The 27,936-nt window shown below is 32.9% G+C and overlaps 1 protein-coding gene across 1 annotated transcript; it reads left to right on the top strand.

Annotated features, from left to right (window-relative positions):
- The first annotated feature begins 850 nt into the window (after positions 1-850).
- Positions 851-27,708, top strand: LOC145620993 (DNA repair protein RAD51 homolog 2-like). Its single transcript, XM_081675732.1, has 12 exons — positions 851-969; positions 1,769-1,882; positions 1,977-2,129; positions 3,947-4,050; positions 4,311-4,374; positions 4,454-4,509; positions 9,818-9,898; positions 21,888-21,947; positions 22,045-22,151; positions 23,386-23,502; positions 27,108-27,251; positions 27,478-27,708. Exons 1-12 carry the CDS (start codon positions 886-888, stop codon positions 27,513-27,515), a joined length of 1,122 nt encoding a protein of 373 aa, XP_081531858.1. The 5' UTR covers positions 851-885; the 3' UTR covers positions 27,516-27,708.
- Positions 27,709-27,936: the final 228 nt, after the last annotated feature.

The following is a 27,936-nucleotide window of genomic DNA, read 5'->3' as shown; positions in this document are numbered from 1 at the left end:
GATATTGTTTTTATTGAATTGTGTATTATTTATTTTTGATTTCTATACTGTTATTATAGAATTGAATATTGTTATTAAGAGGTGAGAGATTAGTTTTTTACAACATAGTAAATATTGTTCGAAATTATATTTTTGCCCCTGGTATGGGCCCAGCAGTAGTAGTCTATCACTACTCATACCTCTTTAAAGATTATAGTACAACTAATAAGAAATAGAGGTAGTATTAATTATTACAATTCCATTTTTTCCGATTTCAATAATCTTATATATAATTTAAGAGTGTTTTTTTTTTTCATTCACAGCACTCTAAATTCCCATCCTTGCAATTCTAGCCCTTTTATTTTTATTTTATTTTTTTTTTTGAAAAAAATAACCAATAACCACCATTTTTACTCATAACTACCCATATCACTCAATTAAAATCTAACCCTCTATTTTAAAATAATAATAATAATAATAAAAATAATAACCACCCTTTAATAACTACCCTATCATTTTTACTATTTTTTTCTCTTAAATATATGCTTCCTCCATTTCTATTTAGTTGACGCGTTTGATTTAGGCACATATATATTAAGAAGATGAGAGAGAGTGATAGAGAATGAAAAAACAAGTGGGGTGGCTTGTAAATACAAGGTAAAAAATTTACCCAAAAAGAAAACGTGTCAACTAAAAAGAAACTTCGGAATACGTGTCAACTAAAAAGAAACGAAGGTAGTATATACTATATATATCTTGTGCATGAGCACGGGTACACTCTAACGGTACACTCTAGTATTGTTAACCGCAAGGCAAAAATTTTACTCACCCTGTTACTAATTCCTACAAGAATATAGGGTTTATATTTGGCGGGAAAAACCATTGAATTCGGAAGAAGTGAGGAAGATGGCGAATCGGCATATCAGTGAAATGGGTCTTCCCAACTCAATTGCCAACATCTTTGCAGCCCGTAATATCAAAACTGCCAAGGTCAGTTGATGAAAATTATATTTGCAGTTTCAATTTCTGAAATTGTACCAAAATTTCTTAAATCCCTCAAATTCCTGCAAATTTTTTGTAAATTTGTACGATTTAGCTTTTGGGTACTTTTGAATTGTTACTTTAATGGTGTAATTTGAATGGTTCTCAGGTTCTATGTATTAGTTGATTTTATTTACGTAGTATATACTAGTATATATTTTTTTTATTTTTATTTTTGGGTTTATAATTTGCCCCATCTGTTAATTTATTGTGCTTGGAAATACTCGATTGATTGATTTTTTGGTTGTTGATGTATTATGTCAAAATAAAAACGGATTCCAATTGTGAGTAAAAGACTGATTAATTGTATGTAGTCGTTTAAAGCTGATGATTTTGATATATGTACTTGGGTATTGCTAATTTAGCTGATCTTAGCTATTCTAATTACTGAAAGTTCTTTGGCTATGATTCTAATGTAAAAATTTTGATTGAAATATCGGCAATGGTGCTGAGTTCCCTTGATTTTAGCTTAATTTCATCCTTGAAAATTAGATTAAAGATGATCATACAGTAAAATTTTGTTTATATGCACTCTACCTGATATTATGTGAAAACTTTGCATGAGTTTGGCTGAAAATGAATTGTCGAAATTCGAAGTATTCACCCTCGTGTAGGATCTGACATTGGTACTTGAGGTGAAATGAAGAATCCAAATTACTTAACACCAAGGCTAAAACAATCTTCGCTTGTACTTGAAGAAATTTCTATTCATGGGTTTGATGGCCCTTTTTTTTCCCCCTTCTTCTAGGATGCACTTTCACTAACAGAATTTGAGTTGATGGAGTTACTTGATGTGGGGTTGACAGAGGTGACATCCGCAGTTGCGTACATCAGTGAAGTGGTCTGCCCTCCCTTTGAAACTGTAAGCCTATGGTCCTGGCTGTTTTTGCTGTTTATTTTATAGTTGATTGGCTTTGTATCATTTTTATATAGCCCTTTTGAAGTTTGGCTTTTAGGCATTATCGCTTTTGGAGCAACGAGTTCAAAATGAACACTTGGCTGGCCATCTTCCTACAAGACTAGAGGGTTTAGACAAGGCCTTGTGCGGTGGGATTCCATTTGGCGTTGTGACTGAGCTGGTTGGTCCAGCAGGGATTGGAAAAACACAAGTATGTCAAACATAAATGTGATTCTTTCTTTAAATAGGGATGATATATAACATATGCTTGTACACTTGAGTTCTTATATGAATTTTTCTGCTTAAAATGCCCAAGTTTTAAAATGCTTTTACTAATCTATTCTGATCAAATTATGATTATACATTTATTCTTGACCAACGTATAAAAAAACTCAAGGTGCGCTAAAGCGAGAGGGGTTCCGTTGTGCCTAGGTGCGCCTCTTTGTAGTGAGGCGCACTATATGAACAATTAAAACATTTTGGCTGAAATTTGCTTTAGATGCGCCTCAGGTGTGCCTCGTGCACTTATGCTGCGCCTCATGTGCCTAACCACAAACGCCTCACCCAATTCAACTTAAGAGCTTACCACCTATCACTTGCGCAGTTGCGCCTAAAGCACACTTTTTTAAAACACTGTATTTAACCTTAAGTTGCTTATATAACATCTCAATTTTATCCTTTTTGGCTGCTTTTAGGAATCTATTCTTTTAGTAATTTGTATGGATTCAAATTATAGAAGAAAAATAGTTGAAGTATGATTGAATTTGGTATTTCAAACATTGCAAGGTTTTACAAGGTTATATTATCAAATCAAAGATTGTTGCACTAATTTTAATGAAGTTGATTTTTAGAGAGAATAACGAGAGGTATAGAATGCAATGAAAATTAAAAATAGAAGATTATGAATGGAAATGAGTTAAAGAAAGAAAAAAACTTAAGAATGGGAGATGGAATACAAGAGGAATATTTAGACTTTTTTTTTTTTTTTTTTTTTTTTTTTTTTTTTTTTTTTTTTTAAATTTTTTTTAAAAATTTTTAAATTTATTATTATTTTTTTTTTTGATGTGGTGTCTAAGAACAATCTCTTGGATTGGTAAAAGGTTTGTATTTTTGTGTCTATACTCTATTTTTCTATGGGATAAATTGATCAAAGTCAAGAATGATCTTGAGAGGAATGTTTTAGAAGCTCTAGAAAAAAAGTCTGGCATTCTCCACAGGCAAGGCTATCTGAATACTTCATGCTTGTTTACCCACTTCGTAAAACATAAAGTAGGATGGGAGGAAAAAGTCTATTACTTGAAGCAAGAGATCCGCGAACAATCAAATAAAAAATGGTCTTTTACCAAATTAGATCTTTTTAGAACATCTAATGACTTTAACATTTTTTTAAAAAATTTGTAATCGGTTTTTCTCTTTTGCTTTAGGATGTTTTGTTGTTAATTATTTTTAGTTCAAAAAAAGGTTATGTACACATGTCTTTTTTATCCTATCATAATGAAAATATTAACCTCAAATTTTATAATTGGGGGATTTGGTTATACTAGACAATAGCAAATACTCAAAATTCTTGTAAGCTGATTTGTTGCTAAACTTGTAATCCTTCACGAAATGCCTCAGGGGATTGCTTTTGTCTTTTTCTAATCGGGTATCGTTTGACTTTTCTTATGTAATTTGTACTATTTTAACTTTCCATTCCACAACTCAACGGAAAACTAATAGAGATTGTATTAATTAGCCCCCTTACAGTCAATTTGTACTTTGAATAGATGCAGTGTATGTCATCCATTCCACCCCCATGAGCTACCTATAGAGTGACTAAATGCATTTTTCCGTACTCGTTCGGGAATCAATTGACAGCTAACGTGGGTCTCATTATAATTGCATTGCTTGAGTGATAAATTACCACTATTTTTTTTGAAAGGGATTATTTACCACTATCTAATACAAAGGCCTTACGATTTTCCATTATATCATAAAAGAGAAGTGATGCTTAGGGAAATATCTGACTGGTTTGTGTTCAAAATGCAGTTTTGCCTGAAGCTGGCATTACTAGCTTCACTTCCAGTGAGTTGTGGTGGCTTAGATGGTCATGTTATTTACATTGATGTGGAGTCCAAATTCAGCTCACGAAGGTAGTTGAATTATATTTTATATATTATCTTTCCATTGATTAGTAGTGGTCAGCTTTAATATTGACTAAAAAAATTCTTGACGGAAGCATAAACTCATCTTCCTGTTTCTCTAGACTCGGAAAGCTATCTTAAAAAAGATAAAGAGTTATTTTTAGGTGTATTGTGATATACTTTCATGTGAGTTGTATTTAAACAAGAATTTAATTTGCTATCCTAATCTATAACATTCAGAATTTTTTTGTTGATATTTAATACTTCAGGATGATAGAGATTGGATCAAAAAGTTTTCCTGAAGTATTTTATCGTGAAGGGATGGCGAAAGAGGTAAAGCGGTTTGCACTTACGTAATATGGATTTTGGTGTTAATGAAGAACTAGCATTGATCATCATATATTGTCTCCAGATGGCAGGTAGAATTCTGGTGTTGCAGCCTACAACGCTTCTTGAGTTTACTGATAGGTACTTTGCTGAAGTCATGTTGGAATTAAACCAATTGCTGTAAAATGTACCTTTCTTTTTTATTGGACTTGCTTTGCTACCCCCTCCATCACTTCTCTCAGGTTATGTTTGGTTTTTTACTCGGGTACTAAGTAAAAAACTTTGGGAGCATATAAAATGAGAAAATTTGTTTTGGGAAGATAAATATTTTGGTAAATGGAAATATTTGCTTGGGAGTTGGGAGGAGGTAAATAATATGGTAAAAGGGAATAGTTGCTTTGGGAATATGTAAATATTGTTATAAATGGGAATAGCAGATACTATGAGGGCAAGTGTATTAGGAGTATGAAAATATGTGGGGTAAATGTGTAAAATTAGTATTTTATTTCAGGAAAGTTTAGAAATGTAACCATAAAAAGGAGGAAGTAATGTGATATGAGCTTCGCCCTAGCATTGCATGTTGGCTGGTTTAGATGATCTGAATGAAGATAGGTGACAATAGAAGTATTGGTTTGTTGGACGTTATGACAATAGTCACGTAACTTGTTCTAAGATGACATAGATGTGAGCTTATCGATTCTTAAAGGTTATAAAAGTCTCGACTGTTTTGGGGTTTATTATCTTATATTTCGAAAATGATTTGACTCTTTGAGGTATTAGTAGGATTCCTTTATTTGGGTGGAACTTGGAAGTTCAATTTTTTTCCCCTTTTTGGAAAAGAATGTGGAAGAGGGGTGGGGATGGGGGGTTGTTACCGATGCATGAGTTTATTATTGTTTTCAGTCATGATTGGAATATTAGAAAATGATGCTAATCATGGGATGCCGACGGAGACATGGAGCTTTATACTACTCCCTCGGTTCCACAATGCTTGCCACTTTGCCTTATAAGACTTGTTTTTTTTTATGAATAGTGGAATAGAACCAAGAGGAATAAGAGCATGTAGTGGAAAACTGGAAATGTAGCTTCTAATAGTTTATGTGATATTGATACCTCCCAAACTCATAGATTAACGTAAGGTATCTCTAATTTTAGCATGAGAAAAGCGAGAAATACAAGGAACATAAGAAGAAAATAAATAGAAAACCGTATTTTTTTTATTTGTTACGTGAACATAAATTATAGAAATCAACATTAGTTGTTATTGAAAAAAAGGAATAATTAGAAATAATAATCCCAACTTTCACGTATTTTGTTTCAATAATCCCAACTTTGGAATGTTTGGATTATTCTGGAATTAACTAAACTTAGGGGATGTTGATTTTCATTAATCCCTAAAATTGGTGATTGGTTGAATGAGTTATTATTTATTTTTTTAAAAAGTGACATGTGTCATAAGTTAATTGGTTAATTTTTTTTTTGAAAAATAAACAAACAAATTTAGAAAAAACCTGCCTAACCCTTGACGCCGACCACCAACCATGGACGCCGGCCACCAGCCACGAAATCCGCCCACGCCCAGCCAGAGCCAACATCCACCACCACCACACTCGAAACTTTCTTTAAACCACCTCCCCAACTCCCGAAAACCCCAAACCACTCAAAAAGTCCCTTAAAACCACCCCAACTCCGAAAACCCCCAAAAACTCCTCCCCCACCATCGAAAACTCTACCCACTAGGGTTTTGGGGTGATGGGAGGAAAGATTTGGGGTTTTTGGCACGGGGAAGGGGTTTCATTGGTGGTTTTGTGGGGGGAATGAGAGGGTATTTCGGGGAGAGAGGAAAGCGGCGACGCGGGGGGGGGGGGGGGTTTGGGGGATGTGTGGCTGGCTGGTGAGGGCAGTGTGGTAGAGGTTAGGGTGGGCCGATAGGTGAAGGGGAGGCGGAGTGGTGGTTTTGTGATTTTTTTTTTGGACCAACATGTGTCTAGTGACCTGATATAATAGGTTATTGACTTTTGTTCACCGGTTAAGGATTAGGATTGAAGAAAATCAACAACCCCCAAAATAATCCAAAGTTGGGATTATTGAAACACAATACGTGAAAGTTTGGATTGTTATTTCTAATTGATCCTTGAAAAAATGTGAACTAATTTTTAATTAGGTTGTTAGTCATTATATAATTGTAGAAGTGTAATGTAGAAAATTTAAAAATCACATCTAAAAACTTAATGATATATTATTTAAGTTTTTTTTTTTCCTCCCTTAAGTTATATTTTCTTCATATTGTTGTTGTTTGTTATATCCAAAAACATTGGTTGGTAACTGATAGGCCGTCCAAAGATAAATCTTATCTTGGTCTCACTAACTAGTAGCAAGGGTAAGAAAGGGTCGAACCCAAGAGAGGCGTTGAATCAACTACCGAAATACTATCTTTTAAATAAGCTAAATCAAGTTAAATTGGTTTGGATTTAAGTGACTTATACTAGTTCAATTCAACTAAAAGCTAAGAGGAGATAAACAATATTTAGAGGAATCTAGGGCTCGGGTTACACCACTCAACTTCATCAAAAATCACAATTAGTATACATCAGTCAATGTAAATTAGGGGATAAATTAGAGGAATTCTTCTAAGGCACCTAGCTACTCTCTGTATACTTGAATCATGAATACAACCTATTCTTGTGGTTACAAAGGATAAAACAAGTATTAAAGCATAATCACGATGACATAAACATACCCTTGAATGGAAATTCCTATTCTCATGGCATTTCAAGTCAACTAAGCATAAAAGAGTTAACTCAAGTTCCTTCGTTGAGAAAACTTAGATAAATAGTTCTAGCAATGGCCATATACAAGGACTAAAGCAATTAAAGATTTCCGGCAATTCATGAGCAAGATCAAACTAAGAATTAAGCTAATTAACAATCTAAGCATACAAGAATTAAACAAGTAGCTATCAACTAAGTAGAGAGAGGATAGAAGAGTAAAGAAAAAGAATGTTATTAGAAGCTTCAAACTTGAATAACAATGGTAGAATTTTGTCTTTTGCTATGATTGAAATTGAGTCTTCCAAGATAATAATTAAAATCTAACTAGTGATTTGAGAGTTTTAATTTTATAAGATTGCGAATTAAGAGAAAAACTCTAAAAACTTGGATAATCGTATAAGGGAAGCCAAGGGGGTATATATATTACCCTCCAAATAAAAAGGATGGAGAAAATGAGAAAAGAGCTCGGAAACAGGCTTGCACAGATGTGCTAAGTTTGGCACGGACATGCAGAAGGGTGAAAAAGTGGGTAGTAGCTAATGCTAAGAATCGAATAGGTCTACACGTAGGTCTGTGCATTATGCCAAGACAGCTTAACTTCGGGAGGCTGTAACTTTGTTTCTTGCCGGAAATAGACTTGTGACCAGTCGTGAGGTGAACTTTGATCTACAATTTGAATCACTTCAAAAGGTTGAGTAAATCAAAAGTTATGGTCATTTGCGCAAACAACATTCAAGGCTTTCCAAAAGCTTTTCATTTCTCTTTAAGGCACTCATCCTTCTTCCTACATGGCTCTTTCAACCATGCTTGCCCTTCTCCTTGCTCACTCATGCTTGATCACATCTATAGTGCTAAAAATAGCTACATTACATCAAAAACACAAACAACTCGTGAAACATATATGATACGTAATTTGCATAGAAATATAATAAATAATGAACTTTGATGCCAGATAATAACAAAAACAAGGTTCCAAACACCCTAAAATCATACCAAATAACTAGTAAAGTTATCAGTAACGTATAATTTTTATAATATATATTGTGATGTATCAACTCCATATTATTTATTAGAACTTATAATTTCACTGTGAGCTATAACAATAGGTTTTAGTTGAGCGGTGCTTTAAATGCACTAGAGTAAAAATCAATTATTTAGATGCTCCCTCCGTCCCATAAAATACTTCTCATTTCTCTCTTATTGTTTGTGCCACAAGAATTACCCATTTCTCCTTTTACTTAGGTTTACATGATGTCATGGGTATAGCAAAAGAAAAAGGCTAAGTATAGAACCTTGATGAACTCCAATTGTAATAAGGAACTCTTCCGTCTTCCCAACAATGGTTTGCAAACTTGCGCTAGCTCCCTCATTCATGTCATTTAATGATGCCAATATATTTTCGCGAAATGTCTTTTCTTGTTAAAGCCCACTAAAGAATCTCCCTTGGTATCTTATTGTAAGCCTTCTCTAAATCAATAAAAACCATGTGTAAATCCTTCTTTTTATCCCCATAAATCTCCTTTAGTTGTCTCATAAGATGGATTGCCACCACTGCCAATCTTCCAAGCATAAATCCAAATGGGTTTTCGAGATCCTTACACTTCTCCTTACCCTTTTTTCTATCACTTGCTCCCAAAGTTTCATAGTACGACTTATTAGTTTGATCCCTCTATAGTTAACACAATTTTGGACATCGCCTTTGATCTTTATACAATGGTATTAAAGTACTTTTCCTTAACTCTAAAGACATATTATTACATCCCCAAATCTTGTAAAAAAAACGGTGTAAAAAAAAATAATAATAATAAAAAAAATTATAAAAAAAAAAAAAAATCTTGTTGAAAAAAGTTGTTGGCTAATCAATTCCTCTTTCTCACAAACATCTGCAAACCTCAATAGGAGTGCCATAAGGCCCAACCTCTTTCTTCAATCCCATCTTTATTAATGCCATTTTGACATCCCCTTTTGAATCCTTTGCATAAACTTCCGATGAACCCTATCATGAGGGGCACTTGTATAGTTATATTACCAATATCTTGGGTTCGATTGTCATAGAATAGGTTATCAAAGGAAGACCTCCATGTATCCTTTATTTCCTTGTCTCCAACTAGAACTTTTTGGTTAATATCCTTTACGAACCTGATCTTTCCAATATCCTGCGTTTTCCGATCTCTAGTACAAGCTAGTCTATAGACGCCTTTTTCCCAACATATAATAATAAATCTTATTCTTTTTTATTGTGGTTGATTTAATCACAACTTATCTTTTCAAAATATTATTGTAAAAGCATAGTTAATAATGGTGAAGGGGGTGTGTAGGCAAATGTGTTTTGTCAAAATGATGCAACTATTAAGAAACACAGGAAGTACTTAACAAAATCCTACCACTAAAACTCTCCTTAAACTACGTCCTCAAGAGAAACGAGAAGTTTTTTTGTAGAATGGGGGGAGGGGGGAGTTTTCTGTGTGGCTCTCAACGTAATGAGAACACTTGATTTTTTTAATTATTTTTTTCATTTTTTTTGCATAGCTATTGACTACCAATTTTATGCTATCTTCTGCTATACAAAAGAGCAACCCTTGTATGTGTCATTTTACCCATTTTAGGTTGTCTAGTTTATTTTACATTAATGAATATACTACAATGATAGACTAATGGGCTATGCATCTGTTTCCCAGCTTGCAGCAGATAAAGGTTTTATTGCTCCAGAATAAAGCAAAGTTGCTTATCATTGACAGTATGGCCGCTCTTCTTTCTGGGTAATTCCTCTTTTACTTTATTGTGTTTTTGTGCTCCTATGTTGAGTAAATCAATGTGAAAAGTTGACGATCTTTCTTTTAGGTTGAGTCATATAGTAAGTTGAAGTACATTGTTAAAGCCATATGTATGATGAAACTAATAAAGATAACTCACCTTAAAATCCTTTAACTTATGTTTAAGGGGCTGTTGAATATTGTTAGTGGTAAAACTTGCCAATTTGCATACTTTTTGGTCAATGACATCCGTGGTAGAGGAGAAGCTATAATTATGACTTTAAGGAAAGAAAGAGAGGGAACTAGCACCTTTTGTGCGTTGCATAAAAATTAACTTGGTTATCTACTACTTATCTATGCTTTTGTTGTCATTTATTGAATGTGAATTGAGGATAGAGGAGATTGCACGGTTGCACCTGTGTTATATTCATGTTCATGGTATAAAGTTCAAACTGGTTTTATAAGCTATGCGGGTTGTATAATGTATAATTTTCAATTTACTTATGTGTATGGCCTTTTCCCGACTCTGGTGTTGAAACTAGTTTGGGCAATGTTAATTTTAAGGTTTTAAACTATGGAAAGTCTCATGGAAGATGTAAATAGAAAAATAAAATAGTAACAAGAGAGAAGATATTATATCTATCTTGCCTATTGTTTTAAGAAATTTTTAAATGTCATTTATTAAAGATTGATGAAGTGGTTGGATATACAAAAAAGGGAGAAAAATTCATTGATTTTGTGATAAAGGAGAATTTTTTTTACAAGAAGAATATGAAGATTCATTTGAAACTATATAATAATTGAAGATATATTTTTGTCTTTTTTTTTTTTAAAAAAAAGAATAGTTGATAATGCACAAAGAGATGACATGTGTATTAAAAAGATTTGGTGATAAAATTACTCCCTTTCTACAGCTAATTGATTGTTACGCTTACCATTTACACACAGATCTCTATGGGCAAATGGGCAAAACTAAGTGAGGGTCGTCTTAATCATTTTGGGGGCCCTGTTCTAAACTTAGAAATTGGGCCCTAATAATTTTTTTTTAACGAAAATATCATATACTTCCTCCGTTCCTAAATGTTTTTTACGTTTCCATTTAGGTTGTTCCTTTTTATTCTTTACATTTAGCATCTTTCCTATTTTGGTCATAAATTTGGACAAAATTACCCTTGTTTTACAATTTTTTACTCAAAAGTCCTTACTTTTCCATGTGCTATTGTACTTTTTGTACTATTTTAATAGTTTTTCAACACTTATTATTACTTTCTCTCTCGTCTCTCCTCTAATTTCTTCACCCCACATGCTCAACATTGTATTTTTCAATAAAATTGTACTTTCAATTGAAATATTCCAATATACCTCAACTTTACACAATTTCTTAATTACTGCGCATAATTCCAACAAAAATAACATTAGGGAACGGAGGGAGTAACAATTTTTTTAAATGAAACTCAAAAACGCAAACTACTTTATTTAAATTGTAAATATTATCAAAATACAATCTCAAATTATTAAAACGTCAAACAAAGCTATTCTTCAAGTATTTTTGAAGCAAATTTATCAACCATGTCTTCATATTCCACCTTCTCCAAAAAATCATTTTCAATTGCTATCAACGCTGATCCATTAAGCCTTTCTTGTAACATCGTAGACTGGAAGTAAGATTTCAACTTCAATTTTGAAAAATTTCTTTCCACATAAGCAAGTCAATAAGGTCCTATATGCAATATTTGCATTAGGAGAACAATCTACATCAATAAAATTTTTTAATATATCAATCGCTCCCATTTTTTTGCACGCATTGCAGGAAAGATATCTCTTAATAACTTTAACTCCACATATGCTTTAATGCTTGCTCAAAATGACAATAACATGACTTCAAAGTCGCATCATCCAATGATTCTAACTTTTCAAAAGTAAAAATGAAACCAGATATACTTTCATACTCTTGATATTGCTCAAATCTTTTATTAAGATAAACAATAGCCTATCAACAAGAATAAGAAAATAATTAACACTAAAAGATTCTTCCCCTGATGACTAAACTGAAGGAGTATCTAAATACTCATCAAATTGTTTTTTTCTTCGAATAACACGCTTTTGATGAAATATTAAATCAATATTCAATTAAATAGCAATTTCTTTAGCTTTATTTAAAGCAAAATTAAATCCACTATCTTTTCAAAATATGAAATCAACTCCTTTATTTTTTTATAGCAACATTAATAACCATATCATTCGATTGCAAAAGCTTGCTAACCATATTAATTGCAGACAATGTTTTAAACCATATAATTATTGACATTAAAAACTCAAAATCACCTAGCTCATTTGTTGGCAAGGATTTAGCTTCACTACTTAGTTTAAAATCAAGATCCGTGTTTGACACTTTAAGTAAAACTTCTCTAAAATCTGACATTTGACATTTTATAGCTTTGATATCTATACGACTATTCCAACGAGTGGATGACAATGATTTTGGAGTTAACACTTTTACTTTATCGTTCAAAATTTGCCATCTCTTAGTAGAATTAGCAAAAATGGTAAATATGCGTTGTATGACTAAAAAAATCCTTAGCTTTATTTCAAGAAAAAGTCATATCACACAATGTTAAATGAAGACTATGACAACTACAAGGAGTATAAAAGGCTCTTAGATATGTCTCTAAAAATTTCTTTTGCACACCTTGATGTTGTCCTTTCATATTTGACCCATTGCATATCCTTGTCCCCGTACATCAAATATGTCAAGACCAAGATTTTTCAATTTTATTTGTAAAACATCAAAAAGTCCATGACTGGTTGTATCATTCACATTTAAGAATCCTAAAAAAGATTCTTTAAAACTAATAGAATTAATAGAAACATCAAACATGGCTAAGGCCATGTGCAAAAGGGCCCCGAAATGTTAAGGGCCCCTATTTTCGGAGCCCAACCTAGCCTTAAGAATTAAAAAAAAAAAATAATAATATATACATCAGAAATGAAAGGCCATATTCCTCCATTTACTCCCACGATTAATTAAATGTCTAGATTCATCTACCATATACTTCGTAAATTGCTCCAACCTCCAAATTTCAGAATTTTTTTTTCCTAATCTTCTTTCTTCCCTTCTCATCCTTCCTAGTTTCTTGTGGCAAGCCGACAAATAGACAATTAAATGTAACACCCCAATAATTCTCTCTTAAAATCTGTGAGTAACCTGTTTTTAACCTGAACAAATCCAAGAGAATTACCGGCGTGCTACCACCTAGTGTTCAAACGTTAAGGCTATATCAGAAATTAGCAGCGGAAAACTATATAGTTTAAATAAACAAGTTTCAAAACCAACGAATAAAACCAAATTAAGTATTACAAGTTGGAACCATCATGACCTTTATTCAAAACCCAACAAAAATAGAGTTTAAATAAATTCAAAGTAGAAGAAGTAGTGTAAAATAAAACCAATTTAAAATAAATCCAAACTCAAGGAAAGAGATAAACTGTGAACAACAACCAACTCTCCACTCAAAAATCCCACTGATGCGGATGCTGCATGTGTAAGAACATGTGGTTAATCTGCTCCCCAATATTACAAGTGTAAAAATTGGATCGTCACAGGGTCATTGAAAGGCAAATGCCATGACCAAAGAAAGACACACACAAAAGCACGCAATCAGCAAAGCTGAGTACATACAAACTGCGAAACGAAATAAAAAATCCATGACATGCTACTAATAATCAATTATCATGCATCATTAATATATAGACTCAACACACGATTCAATTATCAACTTTAATAAGACTTCACTAGTTAATAGTAGCTAACTCATTTCAATTTACTCATTGGATTAAGCAATAGACAAGGTTGTCCAACCCATGTCCCATTTGGAACATCAATAAAGAAAAACCCCATGTCTCCTTTCGGAAATATCAATAAACATCCAACGACCACGGGCGCGACTCCGTGACCGTAGTTAGTATGAGATCTCACCTAACTCCTAGTTTTAAGAAAAATATTTGAAATAAGAGACTCGTAGATCAGACGGCCTCGAGAAAAGTACACGGCTAATACCCTATGTACCCCAACTCCTTGTCATTACTCTAGATGTGCATCATCCAGAGTTTTACTGCTCATCCATATTGCACTTTACGTGATTTATAGGTTTAGACTTGGTGATGACTCATATGCATAACAATACAAACATTCCAAACACAATTCAATCAAGTAAGACAAGTTTCCGATTTCAATTCTTGATTTATTAGTGACAAACAACATTTATTATTTATTCCTTTACTACCTCGGTGTATAAACACCTTGAGTGCATAAGGCACCCCAAAACTTAACCTTGTCTTATAAGACTTGAATTCTTCCTTTACTCATCTTATTTCATTAATCATGAATGAGTAATAAATAAATCATTTCACCAATCACATACCTTTGCCTCTAAGCGCACCTTGCATAGTTAGAGCATAAACAATACTTGCAATAAAGAATAGTGCACATCAAATGAAATTCACAATGTATAACCAAACAATAACCCAGTCATCCCTATACATGATACTAAGTTCTCGATCCGTCCTTAAACATGCACCTAAAAGCAAGGTTTTGTAACTTGTACGTACCTTGAGTAAACAATTCGATTGACCATTTTAGAAACTAGAAGTCGCCTTCTACAAAGTCCTCTCCTAAACCAAACAATGAGAAATAAATCAATATTCAAGCCATTAAATTTACAGCAATACTAAAGTACTTAAAACCTCTCAAACCATCAAAATAAAGCCTCTAAATTGTTCCCATTAGTCAAAATTAATAGTACAACATCCCAACTACAAGTTTAAGTGTTAAATTCATGAAAACATAGCATATAATATAAAATTTCAGCAAGTTTAACTTACTAATACATGCTAAAAATTCGTTTTATCAATAGTTTTTGCAATTCAAATAATTTATACTTGGCATATTCCATAAATAGTTGTTTAAATCATAAAGAAGCATTCTAAAACTTTATTTTTGGCTCAAAACTGATAAAAATCAGATTATATATAATCTGAAAAATAAATTAAGTTATAAATTTCAAACTTTTGAAGATCTACATTCATAATTCAATGACTAGAATAGTGTATTACACCTTAAACCTTAAAACCCTTCAAATAAACAACATAAAACTCAAATTTTACAATATATAAAATCTGAAAATTAATATATAACCAAAATAATCATACTTTGATATAATTTAAACATAGAATAATTAAATAACTTGCTTAGTACGTTATCAAGCCCTAAAGCATGAAAAATCAATGCTTTAAACCCTAAATTTCATACATACTCAAATTTGAAAATTTATATAATAAATTAGACATACTAAAACCCATAAATTCATAAGCTTTTATAAATTAGGTATATAATCAAACCATAATAACAATAATTTAGAATTGACATCAAATAAAATTTGAAGCTTTAAATCAAAAATAACAAAACAAGAGAAGTGAGAAAAAGGGAGGAAGAAGGGCGAACTGTAGGGGGCCGGTCGCCGGAGGTGGTGCGTGTGGCTGGAGGCAGATGGCGGTGCTGCAACTTCGAATTTTTTTTTTTTTTGCTTTGTCGTGAGAATTGAGGGAGGAGAAGGAGTATAAGGGGGTTTTTTTTCTTCTTTTGTTTCACGTGAAAGAGAGAAGGAGAATGGGTGAGGGTTTTATTTTATTTGGGTTTTAGTTCTCTAATTTTATTAGGAGTAGGATTTGGTTAGTTTGGTCTTGAATGAGAACTAATTTTGGGCCAACATATTTAAAAAGGGAGTTGTAAAGAGACTAAAACTTAATGGTTTAGTAAAATCTTATTATTTTTACATTAAATTATTCGTACTTATAAAACTAAGATTAAAATATTTGTATAAATAATAAATAATTATATTAGAAAAATATGGGGGATTACATTAAAGTTGCGAAAAAATTATCAATTTACCCGGTATTTTCAATTCTTTGTGCACTTTCAATAATTAGAATAATTGTAGAATTCGTTGTTTTTTTTTTTTTTTTTTTGGTGGAATTGTTAGGCTGTTTGTTATACTCTTGCAATTTGATTTTATTTATAATATTTTATCATGCCTCCCAAAAGAAAGTTTGTTTCTGGTCATGATAAATGTATGAAAAAAAATAAAATACAAGAGTTAACTCAATCTCAAAGAGGAGTTCTTGACAAATTTATAATAAAAGAACCACAAATTTCCGTTGAATATCCAAATATTGATGATGTTATTGCTGAAATTATTGAAAATGTGGTTGTTAACAAGAATATTATTTTGGATAATCAAAGTCTTGACCCTGAAAATTGTGTTGATGTTGATTTTCCCACTGAAAATGATAATGTGGATGAACAAGATGATTCTAAAAATGGTGATGGTGAGAATTTGAATAATTTCTTTGATAATGAAGAAGATTGTGATAGAGGAAAATGACAATATTAATGCACAACAACCAAACCAAATTTTGAATATTCTTTTGATATATTTGATCCAAGAAATTGGGATGCTCTTGAATCGAAAATGATTGATTTAGTAGTGACAAAAAACCCTAAAAGAGATTATTCAATTGTTAAGAGTCCTAAAGATAAATTGTTTAGACACGTTATGGCTAATTATATACTAGTGTTTTATTTAATGGAGAAAAATGTGATAGAGATTGGCTTGTTTATTTGAAAGAACTTGATAGAGTATTTTGTTTTTATTGTAAAATTTTCAAAAAAGGAATTGTTAAGGACAATCAACTAATGATGGTTTTAGTGATTGGGCACATATTGGTGAGAGACTTAAAGAGCATGAGACGAATATTGAACATGTTAAGAATATGACCACTTGGTATGCTTGCGTCTTAGGCTTCAAAAGAATGAAACTATTGATAAAACGGCGTAAAGACTAATTGAGAAAGAAAAGGATCACTTGAAAAATGGTCTAAAAAGAATTATGGAACCGGGAGAGAAGCTCTAACCACTTGGTCAATCTCATAGTTTGGCCTTTCGTGGTTCTAATGAGAAATTGTATCAAAATAGCAATAGCAATAGCAATTTTTGGGCATGATTGAAATGTTAGCTGAGTCCGATCCAATTATCCAAGAGCATGTTAGACGTATCACAAATGATGATGTTCAATCTCATACATTTGCTTGCTTCCACAATTAAAAATGAAATCATAAATAAAAAATCAAACGAGCAAATTATTTATATGTGATGCTTGATTGTATTCCGGATATTAGTCACCAAGAGCAAAAATCTTTAATAATAAGACATGTGGATGTTTTTATCAATTCTATAGTGTTAAATGTGATTGATACAACCAAGAGCAAAAAAAAACATACCAAAAGTCCATGACTGGTTGTATCATTCACATTTAACACTATTAGAATTGATAGAATCATCCACTTATCTTATTATTAAAGACATTTGCTATTGTTGACTAGTATCAGGAGTACAATCAAGTATCACGAGAAATACTTTGCTCGTTTTATTTTTTTTAAGATTTCATTTTTTAATTGCAGAAGCAAGCAAAAGTATTAACTCGTTTTAGATGTTATGCCCAAAATAATGAAACTGAATATCATCAATTGTGATATGTCTAACATGCTCTTGGATAATTGGATCAAACTCAGCTAACATTTCAATCAAGCCCAACAAATTGCTATTGCTATTTTGATACAATTTCTCATTAGAACCATGAAAGGCCAAACTATGAGAGTGAGAGATAGCTCAAGTGGTAAGAGCTTCTCTCCCGGTTCCAAAATTCTTTTTAAACCATTTTTTCAGTGATCCTCTTCTTTCTCAATTAGCCTTTGATCCGTTTTATCAATAGTTTCATTCCTTTGGAGCCTAAGACGTAACCTATCAAGTGGTCATATTCTTAACATGTTCAATACTCGTCTCATGATCTTTAAGTCTCTCACCAATATGTGCCCAATCACTAAAACCATCATTAGTTAATTGTCCTCTACCAATTTCTTTTTTTGAAAATTTTACAACAAAAACAAAATTCAATATCAAGTTCTTTCGAATAAACAAGCCAATCTCTATCACATTTTTCTCCATTAGATAAAACTCTAGTTTATAATTTAAACGTAAAGCGTCTAGAAAATTTATCACTAGGACTCTTAACAATGGAATAATCTCTTTTAGGGCTTTTTGTCACTACTAAATCAATCCTTTTCGATTCAAGAGCATCCCAATTTCTTGGATCAAATATATCAAAAGAATATTCAAAATTGGTTGGGTTGTTGTGCATTAATATTGTTATTTTCCTCCGTATCATAATCTTCTTCATTATCAAAAAAATTGTTCAATTTATCACCATCACCATTATTAGAAACATCTTGTTCATCCACATTATCATTTTCATTGGGCACATCAAAAAAATTTTCAGGGTCAAGACTTTGATTATCGCAATTAATATTCTCGTTAGCAACCACATTTTCAACAATTCCAGTAATAACATCATCAACATTATTTAACAGTAATTTGTGGTTCTTTTATTTTAAATTTGTCAATGAGATTGAGTTAACTCTTCAATTTTTTTTCTTTTTCATACGTTTATCATTGCCGGAAACATACTTTTTTTTGGGAGGCATGATTAAAAATTATAAATAAACAAAATTGCAATAGTATAACAAACAACTAAACAATTCAACAAAAAAAAAAAAAAAAAACAAATCTACAATTAATCTAATAATTGAAAATGCAAAAAGGATTGAAAATACCGTGTAAATTGATAATTTTTTTTGCAACTTTAATTGCCAGCTTGCCGCAACCCACATTGCCACTTCACTAGATCAACTCAGCAATTCCATGGCATGCATCTTCTTGACTTCTTGTTAACCACTTAGCTTATACCCAATTTACTGTGAATCTTGATTTTTTTTAAAAAATTCTCTAATATAATTTGAGTATGATAATAAAGGTTAATGAAAAAGATAGGAGATTTAAAAGAAATTTACAGGGGGTAAAAAATTTAGCCATTTGATAAACGAAATTTAAGGGGTTTAATTGTGCAAAACACAAAATTAATCTTTCCATTAAAAGCAATTCAAGATTTGAGAAAATATTTTTCATTCCCGTTATAGTAATATAGTTGAAGGCAAAACGTTGAATATGGAAAATTGAATAATTTGGGGTAAAACAATAAAATCAAATGTAAAAATAGGAGGGATGAGAAGGGAAGAGAGAAGATTAGGAAGAAATTTCAAAAATTTGGAGGTTGGAGGCTTGGAGCAATTTGTGAAGTATATGGTAGATGAATCTAGACATTTGATTAATTGTGGGAGTAAATGGAGGAACATGCCTGACTTTCAGCCTTTCATTGCTTGAGTAGTTCTGATTTTTTTTCTTCTTAAGGTTAGGTTGGGCTCCGAAGATAGGGGCCCTTAAAATTCGGGGCCCTATGCTAAGGGCCTGTTTGCACATGGCCTTAGCCGGGCTTGCTTTTGTGTGAAAAACGTAAGATGTCATAATGTAAAATGGAAGAAAGCACAAGTGTAAAAACAAAAAGGAATAAACAAATGTTGAAATTAAAAATAATAATAATAATAATAATAATAATAATAATAATAATAATAAAAAGAAAAATTAAGTATTTGTGTTGATGGTTGATGAAAAAGCAAAAGGTTGGGTATGGTGAGGTTGTGAATTTTGATAGCCCTATAAATTATAGGAGACAACTCATGTATACTTATACACTAGCAGTGGGTGTTGTATGCTAGATAGCTTGCAGTAATGTAGTGTGTACCAATATTTAGAAACTATATGTATTGATAATGAGGCCTTTTAATGGTTATGTCTTCCCTACCCCTTACGGGGTCATATGAGCAAGTTGTTCCGAAAAGAACAATCATTACTTCATTAGTGAGGTAAGAAAAGTTGAGATGGAGAAATTTGGTGACTTTTACCATCCGAATAAAGGTGGCAAGTTAATCATGAGCTAAAGGGTTACTTTGTCATATTTGAGCAATTATGGTCTAATACATTATTGAATTTACTATAAAGTGAGTAGCTGATTCTTGGCACATAAGCGCCCTATGTGCATCTAATGAAATTACTGCCCACTTTATGGCTACTTTCCCAAGGAACTTTGTTGATTCTGAACTTTGTTTGCAAAGAAACCAGACTTATATTTTGTAAACAAGTTGCAGATCTTTACAAAAATGTTTTTAAAAAAAGACGAGTTGCTTGTGAGCCAAGTTATGGTCTTTAGTCCAACAATGAGTCTCAAGGGAGTGAGGATAACCACTCTGTCTCATAGCCCAAACTCAAGTAACTACTCCCATTCATGGTAAACAATCAAGAGTTTTTTGCACTCCCTTGAAATTTATAAAATTGGTCAGTACAAGAAATTAGAACTCCAATTTATTGATTAATATTTGTCAAATTTTGGTCAAATATCTGATTTGATTGTGTTATTGTAATGGGAATAGTTGTAAAAAATCCTTAATCCTTCAGTGGCTTACTGACTCACTATATTTTTTTACCAAAAGAGTAAGCTATTGATGCAAGTCACGTTTTTGCTAGGCGTGCTAGAAATTGGAAAAAGGGACTTGAGAACATCTAACAATCAGCTTAGTCTTTTATATAAGAGTTCTACAGGGGGGGGGGGGGGGTCCTTGAGGAACAACCCTTCAAATTGCAAAAGTTTCATTTCATCTTCAGGCATTTCCCATTTGCCCACATCCCACAGAAATAGAAAGGGCTGCCAAGTATGTGCTGCTTACAACTGTTAGGAGCCTTGTTCAATTAGTGCTCACTACTGGTGAGCCAATTTCTGTCTCGTTTTGGTAGAGAAATATTCTGTGAAATGTTCTAACTTGTGTCTGATGAAATAGTTGTTTATATCTACTTCATTTACACAGTGGATGAACATATAATTTGTGAATAAAGAAACATTTGGAAGATCCAGCATAAAGTAGAATACGGTCTGAGAAAAATGATGAACTTTCAAAGCAAAACTTCTAAGCTCTGGAATATTAGACATGCTATCAACAGTTAATTATGGTTAGATATTAAGAGATTAAAGACCAAACAATACGAAATTTCTTGTTTCACATATGGATTCTAATGACCCTGTAGTTACGTCTGGCAGAAATCCACTCTGTATGAAAGAAAAATCGATTCTTGAATGATTTCTTGATAATTGGAGATAAATCCACTCTGTATGAAAGAAAAATCGATTCTTGAATGATTTCTTGATAATTGGAGATGATTTAAAATTTGGTCTGTCTGAATTCCTTTATATATCCTTTGCAGTCTACTAGTCTAGAATGGGACTGCTGATTTTAAAAGCAGTGATTTATTTCCAACATGTATAACCTGGAAGGACTCTTCTTCCTGAAAAAGTTCTATGCTTCCACTATTTTAGTCATCTAGTATATCTTCGCTTATGGTTCTTACCCACGAAGGCGGTATGCTCTATACACTCTTTACAGCCATGCCTAACTAAGATGGTAAAGCACATACGCACAGACTATAGGCCCATGTACGGATGTATGTATGATTGTAATGTATGTATCGTGCATGATGCATATTTATTGGATTTGTGCTTACTGAATCATGGATACATGAATAATACTCATGGATAATAAATGTTGAGATTGAGGTAAACTCAAATTAAAGGAAGCATGTCTCCATGCAAAAAACCCTTCTCTCTCTTCACAAAAGATAGATACTCTAAGTTTGTCCATACTAGGAAGGAGTAAGAACCATTCATGTGATGTAGCGAAATTAATTATTCAGTTAATAATAAGGATTTAGGTGGTTTTATTCAAACCACTGAAACCAATTTTTAGGATGAGTAAATGACTTGTGTTACCCTCAAGTTATAATGTAATGCCACATCTTAGAAGTTGCCTTAACTGTCAGGTTGAAACATTCATGATCAATTTATTTAAAATCAGGGGTCGGGCATCTGTCCCAGTTAATTACTTGTTTGTTGGTGCGTGATTTTTATTAGTTTAAGTGCTCATATAATGTATTGTTGTGTAGGGAATACGAGCAGACAAATCCTAGACAGCATGCACTTGCATGGCATATTTCATTCATCAAGTAAAATTTCCTTGCTTATTACCTATTTCTGAACCCCTCTTCTATATTAATATTTACTCTGATTTGCTGAAATTAAGATTAATTATTTGATATACAGATCACTAGCAGAGCTCTCACGGATACCTATTGTTGTGACAAACCAAGTTAGATCACAATCACATGATGACTCTTTGTTTTCTTTCCAACAGACTGATGGTACCAATTGTAAGTTTTTGCTGTTTAACATTTTGAAGTCCCCATTATACCTTTTAAGGTTAATAATGTTGTAATGTCATGTTTTATAACTAAACATTGTCATTTTTAGGTAATTATTATGTGAGGTCATTGATAAAAATCTCATTTGAAATTCAACGATATTATGAAACTTAACAATAACTGCGATGTCCACAAATCTTAATCCAATTTTCTATTCTCATGACCGCAGCCCGAAATAGAGCAAATCTGGTTTCTGTGCTTCATAATTTTTATGCAAATCTTACATGAATGGATAGCCCTTGAAATAAGCTTTCCAATGATATATCATAATCCCAATTTCAATTTAAAACGAAGGAGATTTAATCAACATACTAAACTCGGTCAAAAATCGATACCCTTGCACTAATTTGGCCATATCTTAAGATCTATAACTGATATTTACCTAATTCCAATTGGGTTGGAAAATAAACTTTCAAAGCTTTCCAACAATATATTATTTGTCTAAATCCGAGTTCAAAATCAAAGGTGATGATAAAACTAGAACCACAAACAAATGGAAAAGAAACGCCTGAAAATAAACTTTCAAAGCTTTCCAACGATATATTATTTGCCCTTGGCCGGTTGTGGTTGTTGGTGGTTTGTTGGGACGTAAGCAAGTTAGTTTGAACTAGAGGGGTGAAAAGCATGGAATACACGTGAGGGTATGTTCGTCCATAAAATGTGGGCGTTACCTTGTAAAATGTGGGTGACGTTTAACAACTTCCGGTGTTCTAATATTAAGCGCCCATGAAGCCTTTAATGCAGGTTCAGCAACTGCAAGTTTCTGACTTAACATTGTATATAATGAATTTATTTTCCTTCGGTTTTCACAGTAAAGAAAAAAATATAGATGTATGTATTTTAAATTAAAACCATAATTAGTTTTATTGCCCCTTTACAGATCTGCAATCACTAAACTTAATAACTTGTAAACTGTACAGTAACTATTCTGACGAAAAAATAGGGTGCTTCCATATAAGACACCAAACATAATTATTATTATTATTTTTTTTTTTTTCAATTTACAGTTTTGTACAAACTTTTCTGTGCATAGCATAGGGAGTTCTTGCAATGTCTAATCTCTCGCACCTGTTGGTTTCATGAATTGCTCACTAGTCAACTGGAAAATCACCTGTCATCATAATCCATCCATCCCGTTGCCTGCTGCTCGGTTTGATATTCATAGCCATTTTTTTATGTGCAGTGCAGATGCAGACTAGACCAGACAATCTTACAAGATTTGACACTCATCTGATTGCTGCTTTAGGGATTCACTGGGCACATGCTGTAAGCATAAGGCTTATCCTTGACTCGAGATCTGGTACGCATGTCATTAAGTGGGTATAGAGTGTTAATTTCAGTGATGGAAACCCAGATTTTAGAATTTATGTAAGGTTTATATATAACAAGTATTTTATTTTGTTTAACATATCTGTTTGTAACAGATTTAATTTTTAGGACTTTAGAATAATTTCATTATCAGTTACTCTATCTAGTAAAAATAAAATAAAATAAAAAACTTTTGTCGTTATTTTAATTGTTAGAGCCCCTAAGAGAATCATTTTGAAGGTGTCGGTCTGGGTTGCTAGAAAAGTTAGATTGGCTTATGAAGGACTTCCTAAAAAACCTTATATTATCAGAGGTAGGGAGCTGTACACCTGTAGATGATTGTATATGGGAAGGACTTGAAAAAAATAAATGATTTATTAAGGCTTTCATGGGATGAATGAGAATTACTAATGGCAATTTATAATAAAATTTAATCCCAAAATGTTGTGTTTGCAACTTGGGAGTTGGGACAACCATGTGTTATTGAGTTTTTGACAATTTTAATGGTTGGGACTGGGCAATTGATGAAGAATTGATACAGCATAAACTATTGTGTTTCACTCAATGATCAAATTTAATATTTCAAATAAGTTATTTCTGATATCAGATACGTATATGTTAAAGAGATTTCTAGTAAGGTTAAGATTTGACATGCAGGGAATAACCCCTTTAGAAGTGTAAATCTCTTGTAATGAAAGTAGATCTTAGTAAAATTCACTACTGGAGCAAATAAAGAAGTGTGAATTTCTTTTAATGAAAGTAGATGTTAGTGAAATTCATTACTGGAGCAAATTAAGGATGTCGACACACTAGCATTAATAAAATCTTAAGCCGCATATGTATTTGTAAGAAAAGAATAGGGAGCTTAACATTAAGAATAAAGGCTTGGCCACTTGGCAATATTTCAGAGCTCACTCTCTTTTACAAGAAATCTGATGACTAGCAGCGATAGCTATTTATTGCTAAAAATTAGCTTTAACATACTAAGTAGTAAAACTGGGCCGAGGTGGTGGACTGGTGGTGTTAAAAGAAGAAAAGGCACGACTGAAGTTTGTTTGACATTGGACATGAGAAGACAATTATAATTGCTTTAATAGAGGAATGATTTGGCTGGGATGGCAGCAGTGGATATGCATTTGATCTCTAGCTCCTCTATATTCATGCATTTTGAAGTAAGGAATAGACATGAGCGTGTTGCTTTCTGTTTTACTGCTATATATGGTTAATCAAGCCCTTATGGAGCATTCTTCAGGATTTTGGTTCTGATATTATGTAAAATAAATCAGTGGAATCCTCTAGCTAGATGGAGCTCGGAGGTGATTTCAGCTTCATTTCATCGTTGATGACAGAGAATGGAGCTGTACATGAATGAAAGGTTCTTAATGGGTGTATTGATAGTATTGATTTAAGTCCTTTTATAAGGTTTGGATACTATAACTCTTGGTGTAAAGGGCAATAGTGATGGGAAATTAGCTAGTAGAATTTGCTCAGGTTAGATGCAGAATTACCGATGTTGAATTATAGTACCTCAATCTCTCTATTTCTGATCATTCCCCACTCCTCTCCGCCCCCGGGCCCCCCTTTTTTTTTTAGTTACTTCTATTGGTGGAGCAAGGCCTTTTAAATTCTTGAATTACTTAATCTTTCATAGTAGATTTGGTGAAATTATTTGTGCTCCTTTTAGTTATGTCACTGTCAAATGAAGCCATAAGCTGAAATTATAGCTCAAATCAGACAAAACCAAAGTCTATTTGAAGACATTGCATTCTAGGGGTTTTGCTAGCACTTTTCAGAGAATTGAAAAGGCATGATGTGATTTGGAGGAAGTTCAGGCTCAGCTAGAGTATGTTGATAGTAATTTTTCATGTATAAGAGCATTGTTGCTGTAATCAACTGAAAAAAATGGAGAGTTGTAGAAATTGAAGAAATTTCTCATAGGCAGAAGGCTCTAATTTCAACATTGGTGAATCTGATCATAGGTTCTATTCTGCTGTTAGGGCAAGGCACAGAGTGAATGTAATAAAATTCTCTGTAATGACATTGGTGAAATATTGATGGACTCAAGATGAAGTAACAGGTTTAAGAAAACTTCAAGGTAATAGCTTACCATTGGTTCTTACACCTACAATATGAAGTGGACCTAGGTTCAGCTTTGAAGCTAGAGGAAAACTCTGATAGATTGTCATAAAAAGTGAAATTTATTTGGCGACGGGTATTGGAATTTATAAATCCCCTGGATTATACGGTTTGAATGCTCTGTGTTTCAAAAAACATTTCTCTCTTATTAAGTCTGATGTGTATCATGATGTAGATGAAAATTTTAATTCTAAAACTATGCTCAAGTACATGGACTGTGCTCAGTATTTTGTCTAGAAGGCCACAACCGGTGTAGATTTAAGGATTTTAAACCAATTACTTGCTGTAATGTGGTATTGTGGTTACTAATATTGTTTTTTAAAATCTTGGCCTTTAGAACATAAAGGATTATTGGGGATTTTCTAATTGTTCATCAAGCTGGTTTCTTCAGGGAGGCACAGTAAGATAATCTTAAGAAAGCATACTACTCTCTTGAAGGAAATTTCTTGCATAAGGTTATGTTGGGGCTTGGTTTCCGAAAGTTGTTTGTTGACTAATTTTTTGGTTGTGTATCCTTATCAATGTAAGTCCTGTATAGTTGTATTCCTTTTGAAGCTATAAAAGGGTTGAGGCTATTAATTTTTGAAAGAATTCTGGGGATAAGCACAAACTTCGCTTGTGATGCTCTTTACAAAAGCTATCTCACATCTAGCTTCAAAGAAATAAGATGACTTTCAGTCTTTCAGAGGTAACTGTAGGAGTCATGGCTGTGCTTAACGATATATTGTTTTAAAGTTTCTTATAAAACTACTAGTCAGCAATGTTTATTGCTCAAAATTTTGGCTAAGACTCTTGTTATTGAGCTTTAGTAGGGTCTATGGCTTTAGGGCTGCAGATGAAGTGATTTTTCTTGTCCCTGCGTAGAAGGAATGAGCTTAAATTATACTTCGTATTAATACCATTGCAATATGCCTACTTTTGCAGTTTTTTTTTACGGTATTTCTGATTTGTGCTTGTACCCCTTTGATTTTATTATTAAGTAAAAGAAAAAGAAATAGCACGGTGAAGTATGTGCAGTGATGGTTTTATTCATGACATGAGAGGTTATGTCAACCATGCTTAATATGATTAGCAAATCAAACCAAGTACAAGGAAAGAGTGGAATAGCCATATTACTTACCTGAACTAACCTCATCCCTCCGATGGCCATCAACACCAACTCACCAAAACGCACCACCCTGTCCTCAACCATTACCCACCATAACTCATTATCCCAAGCCCCAACTTTGTATCTCTAATCCAAACAAGCGAGAGAAAGGAAGTAATGGTTTTGCCAAATCACGAGGAAGCTCTTGGCCTGTGACTTGTCAGGTTTCAACTAATAGCTGTTCAAATGTTTGTTTTTACTTGTGAGGAGAGTTATGTGCTCTTTCCTCTCTCCCTCACTAGCTCTCTTTGGCTGTGGAAACTTATTGCAGGTCTTATGTCTTACTCTGTATTATCTTTTATCTAAAAATGCAGGTCAAAGATACATGAAGATTGCAAAATCTCCAATATCTCCACCTCTGCAATTTTGTTTCGAGATAACTGCTTCCGGAATTTCCTTCTTAAGTGATGATGGTGTCGAAGTCTCAGGGCCACAAATTAATGCAATACACTCTCATGGTCAGTCACTTTCCTTTAGACAATGGCCTCACAACTACTGGTTTCAAGGCTTTACAGAACATATTACGCTCTCCATTAATAATTTTTTTGATATGTTACTAGCAATTTAGTGTCATGGAACAACTTATGATTGAATTCATGCATGTCTTGAGAATTCCTCATTATCTCTAATGTTTCTGTCCTAGACTGCTTGGGAATTATCTCTGAACCATGTCAATGTTTTCAGGTCACAGCGACATTATCTATTGCGGTGATACGTGTTAGTCGAATTCTTTTGCTCAGAACAACGCCCTTTAATCAGTAAATGGGTAAATTGAAGCACTAATCTAACTACAAATATGATCTCTCAAGCCTTTTTTAATTAACCCACTTTGTGTTCATGCATAAGATGTACAGAATGTTTATAACTATAATTTGCTGTTGTGATTTTGGATGTCTCAGACAATGTACGGTGTAGTTGATTAATTTGGGCTCTATTAGTTGGTTCAGTCCATGTTCGTATATATTATCCTACCCAAAAACTACTTTCATTTAATGGTTGAAAGACCAAAGAAAAAGAGACTTTTAGTACTACTTCCATTTCCGTTTCCGCTTCCTCTGTTTCTTTTAGGTTGACACGTTTCTTTAGTCCATTTTCCAATGCACAAATTCAACCATTAATATCTTTTTTTAAATGGAAGGAGAA

The sequence above is a fragment of the Chenopodium album genome, chromosome 27 (genome assembly GCF_948465745.1).
Source record: "Chenopodium album chromosome 27, dcCheAlbu1.1, whole genome shotgun sequence".
NCBI classification, from domain to species: Eukaryota; Viridiplantae; Streptophyta; class Magnoliopsida; order Caryophyllales; family Amaranthaceae; genus Chenopodium; species Chenopodium album.
This window is presented reverse-complemented; position numbering and strand designations above follow the sequence as displayed.

Bases quoted from the DNA above. Each gene is read 5' to 3' on its own strand.
- LOC145620993 (XM_081675732.1), top strand. From the start codon at position 886: ATGGCGAATCGGCATATCAGTGAAATGGGTCTTCCCAACTCAATTGCC. The intron at 22,152-23,385 runs GTAAGTTTTTGC...TTTTATGTGCAG, and splicing joins ACAGACTGATGGTACCAATT to TGCAGATGCAGACTAGACCA. The intron at 27,252-27,477 runs GTCAGTCACTTT...CAATGTTTTCAG, and splicing joins TAATGCAATACACTCTCATG to GTCACAGCGACATTATCTAT.